This window comes from Epinephelus fuscoguttatus, linkage group LG9, assembly GCF_011397635.1.
Source record: "Epinephelus fuscoguttatus linkage group LG9, E.fuscoguttatus.final_Chr_v1".
Lineage (NCBI taxonomy): Eukaryota > Metazoa > Chordata > Actinopteri > Perciformes > Serranidae > Epinephelus > Epinephelus fuscoguttatus.
Genome location: NC_064760.1, coordinates 46,394,777 through 46,403,303, shown reverse-complemented (window position 1 = coordinate 46,403,303; position 8,527 = coordinate 46,394,777). Strand labels below are relative to the sequence as shown.

Sequence of the window (8,527 nt, the reverse complement as noted above, 5' to 3'; positions counted from 1 at the left end):
ATTTCAAAATAAAAGTAACCTTCTTGTAGACGTGATCTCACATATATTCAATTGGTCAGCCTATCTAATAGTGTGTTTCTGAATCAATTAATGAATCAATTAATCAATTCATCTATTAATTATTTTAATAAAACCATAGGAGGGAATACAATCCAAGCAATTAAGTTCAAAGTATTTTCAATATTTCCACCTAAATTCAGATTGATATTTAAAGGAAACTTCCTGTTTCCACAAACCAATTATGATTCAGAATGATAGTACAGACCCTCAGAGTGTCACTCAGAAAATATCAGATTTCCCTGATATTTTCTGCAGCCTTACCGTAATGCCTAGTATATATGCGCACCACAAAACAAGTGGGGGGTAGATTGACCATGTTTTTCGAAGTGGAGGGTGGCTTGACTGCAGTCTTTCCTTCTACCTTTTCTACCTTCTTTCCTCGACCTCTCCTCTTCCTTTCTTCCTCCCTTTCCATGATCCACTTTTGTTCTTCTTCTCCCCCTTCACCACCCTTTTCCTCTGTCCATGTCCTACTTCTGTTATACATTTTTGCACTGTTTCCCCTCCTTCTTCCAATATTGATCAATATTCATTGTGTTTATTAATATTTCAATGTTTATGGTTATATGGAAATAAATTGTGTTTTGAACAAAAATCCCAGTAACAGCCAACATAAATATGCCATAACATGGAGAGTGCCTGAGTATACCCATAAATGTAATCATAAATCTTGTGTTTTAGTATATTTTCATCAAATTTATGGTTACAGTTGTAGTCAAAGAATAGGAGAAAATATTTAGTTGTATAATGATCCATGGGATGTTAGTTGCAATCATAATATTGCCTTTGAAATTTAGATTGTATACTTGGTGAGAATAAACATCTTATTTTTTCCTTTAATGCATCTCTATTTACTCTGAAATTGTAAAAGAAATAGGTTTACTTACAAAGCATTCCTTAGCTTTTTAACCTATCAAAGCACTATCAAAGTATGCATATAAGCCTTGTGGCTGAGGAAATATTCCTGATTAATTTTAGGTATGTTAGTTAGGATTTTTTTGATAGCAACAGGGTATGTCATTAAGCATTTTGCTAGTGGACCAAAAAAAAGACATCTCCACAGCCCACTCACCCCTTTTGTCCATTAGAGAGCATATGTCTGCATATATCATATTGACTCAATATATGAAGTGTTACATTAATATTTGTTGTCACTGGTATTTTTCCTCTGCAGGAAGAGCTGCAACAAGTTGCACATTTGTGGAATACCCACATTATCCGCAACAGCAGAAATGCAGTAGCTCCAAGTGGACGTCCAATTCTCATGTACACTGTCCCTCATCTATTTGGAGGAGAAGATCATCTGAAAGAGGTCTCCCAGGAAGCAGTGGAGGCATGTAAACATGAATGCCAACAGCGAGGACCTTATTCTTGTGATGAAACAGTATGCAGCTTGTGTTGCCTTATAATGGCAGAGAACTTCTTACTCCCACCCACCACAGCAGATGAGGCCATAGAGCTATATCTCTTTCTGAGGGCAAACATACTTAAAGACTTATAAATTACCTGAAGAGCTCTGGAACATTAAGACACAGTTGCATTATGTCAACTGATGTCCTGGTTACTTGTTAACACTGCTTTTATTTGTAAGGAAAATCTAAAACTAATCACATCCATAATGTTCATATGTTGTTGTAAATTATTTTCACAAAATATTTACTCTGCACTGCAAAAACTCAAAATCTTACCAAGAATATTTGTCTTATTTCTAGTCAAAATGTCTCATTTCTAGTCAAAAAATCTCATTACACTTAAAATAAGACTCATCACCTAAAAAGTTACTTGTTTTTAGGCAATTTTCACTTTTTTCAAGTAAATTTTCACTAGATTTTTATACTTATTTCAAGTGAAAATTTACGTGAAACAAGTGAAAATTGCCTAAAAACAAGTAACTTTTTAGGTGATGAGTCTTATTTTAAGTGTAATGAGATTTTTTTGACTAGAAATGAGACATTTTGACTAGAAATAAGACAAATATTCTTGGTAAGATTTTGAGTTTTTGCAGTGTGTACCCTGCTGACAGGACAGTTCACCCCAAAATCAAAAACACATATTTCTCCTCTTACTTGTGGCGCTGTTTATCCATCTAGATTTTTGGGGGTGTGAGTTGCAGAGTTTTGGAGATATCAGCTGTTGAGTTGTCAGCCTTCTTTCTAATATAATGGAACTAAATGGTACAAGTCCTGTGAAGCTCAAAGCACCAAAAAACATCTAAGAAAATTCAAAACCAGTGTCGTTTTCCCAAAGTCATGACCTGATTGCCCCAAATAATACACAGACCTTGTTTTGAGCAGTTTCATGTAAGAACTACTTTCTTTCTGTAGTAAAATCTACTTCACACTACTATTCTACTGGAACTAGTAGAAAGAAAGTAGCTCCTACATGAAAATGTTCACAAGGTACATGAATTATGTTGAGTAACTGGGTCATAATTTTTGGAAAAGGACAGTGGTTTTGAATTTTTCAAATGTTTTTATTTTTTTTTTCTGGTGCTTTAAGGGCCACAGAACTTGTGCCATTTATTCTCATATTGCAGAGAAGGCAGATATCTCTATGGCTGATATCTCCAACTCACATCAAAACAATGCAGATAAATAGTACAGACCAGAGGAAAAATATGTATTTTTAACTGTGGGGTGAACTGTCCCTTTGAAACTATCAAAATGGGGCCATGTTCCAAAGGTCAACAATTAGCCCAACATGGCAGAAGAGCTAATGCAGTGCTGTGACTTGCTCATTGTGAGAAGAGATTCTCTTAGATTCTCTTCATCAGATGTAATGGTAAAACAGTGGTACATTGACCATTTGACAGCAGATTGCCTACTTGACTACTCTTTACAAGGTCTACAGGACAGGGGGTGTTACACTCTGTACAGATTGTAAAACCCACTGAGGCAAACTAAGATTTGTGATATTAAGCAATACAAATAAAATTTGATGGATCTGATTTGATTGACTGTACTTTGTTAATATTAACATACTTTTACTTAAGTAAGGTTTTGAATGCAGGACTTGTCACGCATAATATTTTCAGTGTGGTATTTTCACTTAAATAAAGGATCTGAATATTTCTGCCAACACTAGTTACTGACACACAGGAGACAAAAAATGCAATTTTCTGCTAGACTGAAAATGATGTAATGATATGAATATTCAGTTTGAAAGGTGCAACAGTGCATTTATTTACAGTTTTCCAACCATTGAAATATGTAGAGCAGCTGGAACAATTCCACAAAGTGATGTCACCCCCAAAATGGTCTAAAACTGTAGACTCTTGTTCAAGTCAGTACAACTAAGACTTGAAAAAACTTCAGAAAAATAACACAGTAGTAGTACAAATACAAATCATCACCTCATAACTCATTGCTCTCTGATGGAATTAAGCAGCACTTAACAGTTTTAAAAGGATCAGGCCTGTTTTTAACAAACTTGTCAGGCAATAAAAAGCTGTGTATTTCTATAATTATAAAGATCAATGTGCATCTCCAGCTCTCAAGCAAAGACAGATACCACACTGCTTCAGCATACTTGGTAAACATTACTCTAACAGATAAAACTTTAAATGTCCAACAGTACTTTCAAAACAGCCATATAGGGCTGCAAATAACATTTTCACTGTCGATTAATCTCTTCATTGTTTTCTCAATTAATTAGTTGTTTAATCAATACAATGTCATCAAATAGTGAAAAGTGATGATCAGTGTTTCCTAGAGTTCCAGATGACATCTGCAAATGTCTTGTTTTGTCCACAACTCAGATATTCAGTTTACTATCAGAAAGGAGTAATGAAACCAGAAAATATTCACATTTAAGATGCTGAAATCAGAGAATTTTGACTTAAAAGAAAAAAAATTACTCCAACCGATTAAACGATTATCAAAATAAATGACGACTAATTTGATCATTGATTTGTAATCAATTAACTGTTGCAACTCTACAGCCAGATTAATGCTGCTTTATTGATTACATATTTCTCTTCTCACTGATTTTGTCAAGCTATTGTTCAAAGTATTTCAACCTCCTATTTTCAGGAGAGCATTCATCTCCCTAAAATTAGCTCTCTGCCTTTGTTATTGGTGCATTAATTATTAGAATTCTTCCAATCTTTAGTGGCCTACATTTTGCCACCTTAAATACATGTGTTTTTCTAAATGTAATTCCTCCTTTCCCTTTTCATGTTACAGTGGCTTTACCTTTTAAGTACATGCTGAATGGATCTAAACAATACTTCTCATGGACCCATCAATCATTTTCACTGCACCTGAAAAATGAACTAACCTAAACTATGCTGAACTTAAAGGAGCTTTCAGCGGCCAGTAAACTGTCCATTTCAGTGCGTAGTTCTGGGTAGGAAGTGTATTTCCATGGCAGTTCCAGGGCTGGCCCACAGGTATGCGCTACTGGTCGTCGTGCCAGTCCATCTAATGGTGTGAACAGGACTTCAACCTTGTTGACACAGATAACATCTGACCCTGTGACAAACCTTAACATCCTTCTGAGTCCTGCATCATCGAGTCCTCTGATGTACTGTTGCAGAAAACGAAAGCTTTGGCTCTCCGCTTGGGTGGTAGGATGCATCTAGCAACTTCAAAAGCTTTCTTGTTGACGGCTTTTATCCTCATACATTTGAAGGACATGTTGTGGGCTCACAAATGCTTCTTTTAGGAAGTGGCCAGCAATTAATGACATTTTTTCTGCTGCATATCTTGGTTTTTGGATCAGCTGCTTGTGTGCCACTTTTAGAAGGATGCCTTTCAAATTCCCTTGAGTTGGAAGCATTGTTACATCCAAGCGATCCATAAGATCAAGTAGTTCATCCCTGTCCTCATCTACAAGATCTTCTTTTAAGGCAGTGGTTATCAGATCCCTATCTGACTGACTTATGTACAGGAGCAGACTCTCAAACAGCATATCATCTGAGACTTCATTCTCACCAAAAATAAGTGCCACTGTGAAAACAGGGGCAAGGCGACAGGGATAGTATCCATGGTCTTGAAATCCTTTCAGTAGAATCCGGCCAATGGATTTCCATTCTTCTTCCTGCCATTTAGGAGACAGTGATGGAACCCTTAGGTCCTCCCCTTCAGCTGTTTGGTCCATGAACTCCGTCCAAAATGCAGCATACACATCTCTTGAGACACCGTCTGCGTCAGCTCCTTTTTCATCAATGTAGGTGTATTTCAGGGGGTGTTTGAGGAGTGTTGAATCTTTGAACTGGCTAATCATCTCCTCCAGAAGATTGACCCTATGAAGTTTTATTGTGATAGAGACAACTTCATATGATGCTGCAGAGGTGCTTGCTGTGTCACCTACAGATCCTGTGTCTGGAGGATTGCCTACTGTGCTTGTTGGGGGAAGTGTGATGGATATAACGGCTGTCTCATCATCTTCAAACTGCTGACTGGGTTCATGTAACAATGTGTCATCCAATTGACTATCCGTGGGATCTCCAAGGAAGGGACCAAACACCACCTCGGTGTCTGAAAATGCATCTGCATCAACCTCCTTCAAATCTGGTGACAGGATGACAACTGTTTGAGTGAGATGCTCATCTTCTTCACGTGTGTCTCCCAGTTGTACATCATTGTTCTCATCTGATTTTTCCTCATCATGTTCTTCATCATCCTCATCTGTCAGGCTCTTAGTGCACAGGTAAAATCTTAACATTCCCATTTTTAATACTGTGTACAGGTCCCCAATTGTGATATCTTCATCAAGTACAGCTTCCTCCTGATAGTCTAATATGTCATGACTGAATGTCTCAAATCTTCCAAATTTATTTTTTCCATTTGGGAAGAAAAGGTCTTTAGCATACTGTAATATGTCAGCTTTTCTTGATTCTTTGGGTAGATCAAGTACCCTTGTTCCCCCTCCTCTGCGTTTTCTTACTTGTTTGCCTTCATGAATCCACCCCAACTCAACTCTTCTGGTCTTTTTTTCAGCCCATTTGTTCTTTTTTGCATAAATTCTTTTACACTTTGCTGCAGAAGTCTCCTCATTATCAGATTTCTTATCATCATTCTCATCAATGCCCATCTTTTTCTTTAGTTTTTCAAGCAGTGATTGTTTTTTTTGATGTTTTTGCTTTTTTATTTGCACCTTTGTTTTCCAAACAGAAGCGTCTTGCTGCTATCCGATCTCCATATGTTGGGATGTAGCCAGCCAGAGCGTCATCATCCATAAAGTCGATGACTGTGGCATCAATCTGTTAAGACAGACATAATGATTAAAACTCAAGGACAATACCAAAAACACCTTCAACATTCTCCCACCACACCCATGCACATGCTCACGTGCATACAGACACAAAGACAAAGACAAAGACAAAGACACACACACACACACACACACTCCATAGCACGCACTGAGGTGTTTTAAAGTTTTTCAAGTGTCCCAATGAATCAAGTTAACAAAAAACCTTGTGGCACTGATCATTCTGTCAGACTGACTCCTGAAGAGAGCTAAATCCTGTTAACTACAGCTCAAGTACTGTTCATGAAGTAACTGAGATTACTGCTGCAGCCCAGTGACACTTTGGAAATGTGCACAAAAGGATATGTGATCTGGTTGAATCTCTAGATTATAAAATATCTCTAGCATCTAGAAGTTGCTCTAAAATTCAGAAGTTTGGCAGATTATCAATTTATTGTTTAATGTTTACTGCACTCCCTGTGGAGGAGAATGGGAAAGAGAGACACACAGTGATTTGTTCATGTAGATGGGGATGTGTGTGTGTGTGTGTGTGTGTGTGTGTGTGTGTGTGTGTATAAATATATATACAGTACACTAATGTATTTTATTTGACAGACAATTCACGGACTTTCCACTTAATATACTAACTGTGATGACAAAGGCAGATCTATCTTGGTGCTCATAACTAGCAGCATACTGTATAACAATAATAAATAATATAGAGAGAGAGTGGGAGATGGACAGTGTAGAGTGGACATGATACAAAAACCTCAATTTGTCATGAAGCCTGGTATTTCTCTGTGAAGTGTATGAGCGGTAATAAAGAATGGAGTCTGTCATGACTGATAGCTGTCTCTATGAACGGGTCCAAAGTGGATAGAATGCACGTCATAGATCCGTGTGATATAAGCTTGTCTCCTGTGTGAACTGTCTGCATCCTCACTGACCTGCATTTTTACAAACGGTGAAATTGCTGTGGGCTACATCTCTAGCCAGCGTCCTGGACATGTCTATCCCTCTTCATCTCCATACAGTTCGCATTAGCTCTGTTTGTTGACTGTATTGTTTCGGTGGCTGCTGTGACAGTATTTAAGTGTTCAAGTTTGCTGTCTGTTGCACTGCAAAACATTCTCAAATTGTTGTTATTTTTGGTTAATAACCATTAGTGGTAGTTTTAAATGATCATGTGGCCATTCACATTAATGCACATTTAGCTAAAGTTAGTATGAACCTAGAAATGACCTCCATTGCCCCTGGCAGATTATCAAACTTAATAAATTATACATACATATTTATTGTGTGTCCTGCTTGTCTAGTCAGCGCCTGAACAGTGAAAGGTACCTGTGTGCAGCGGTAAGTGAGCCCCGGTGCTACCTAGCTGGCTGGTTGGCTAGGTTAGCTAACTTATGTTGACCGTACACAACGTTGAAAGCAATGAAATTCAGCTTTTTAAAGAAGTGAGCTACGTAAAAATACACTTACATGGTCTTGTTCCATGCGTGAGAGGCACTGTTCTGGTGCACCTCGATTTCGTAGAAATCCTAATAGTGTTTATGGCCATGTTGATGCCTGTTCATTGCAAATAGCCAAGTGTCAAATCCTATGGTCAAATCACAGCTGGAGTACATGGGTGCACCTCCTCCTTACACCAAATATCTCATGTGGAATTTTTAATGTCCTAACTACTTCCGTAAATACGCTTCCGTACTTCCGTACCTAACAATATAAATGATCACGTTACAATAAATTATCACGTTCGTACAATATAATTTATCACGTTCGTACAATATAGTTTCACGTTCTTACAATATAATTTATCACGTTCGTACAATATAGTTTCACATTCGTACAATATAATTTATCATGTTCGTACAATATAGTTTCACGTTCTTACAATATAATTTATCACGTTCGTACAATATAGTTTCACGTTATAACGTGATGAATTATATTTTACGAACGTGAAACTATATTGTACGAACGTGAAACTATATTGTACGAACGTGAAAAACTTATTGTTCGAACAATATACTTTTCACGTTATAACGTAATACTGATTTATTTATTTTTTTCTGGTGTGGCAGCAATACGCTTCCATAACATAAGACATAAACAGTAGACATAAGGCGAGTAGACATACAAACAACAATAGACAAAAATAGCATATGTATGGGGCATATTTCAATATTTGAATGAATGATGTCCATATTATATGGCTTAGACAGGGTGGGGTATGGCATGAATAATGAGGAGAGAAAAATAAGTAAACAGAATA

The 8,527-nt window shown here is 37.1% G+C and overlaps 1 protein-coding gene across 1 annotated transcript; it reads right to left on the bottom strand.

Moving 5' to 3' along the window:
* Positions 1–4,457: 4,457 nt before the first annotated feature.
* On the bottom strand, positions 4,458–7,767 carry LOC125894222 (uncharacterized). Its single transcript, XM_049585484.1, has 3 exons — positions 7,735–7,767; positions 4,846–6,265; positions 4,458–4,481 (listed from the first exon to the last, which is right to left on the bottom strand). Exons 2-3 carry the CDS (start codon positions 6,094–6,096, stop codon positions 4,458–4,460), a joined length of 1,275 nt encoding a protein of 424 aa, XP_049441441.1. The 5' UTR covers positions 6,097–6,265; positions 7,735–7,767.
* Positions 7,768–8,527: the final 760 nt, after the last annotated feature.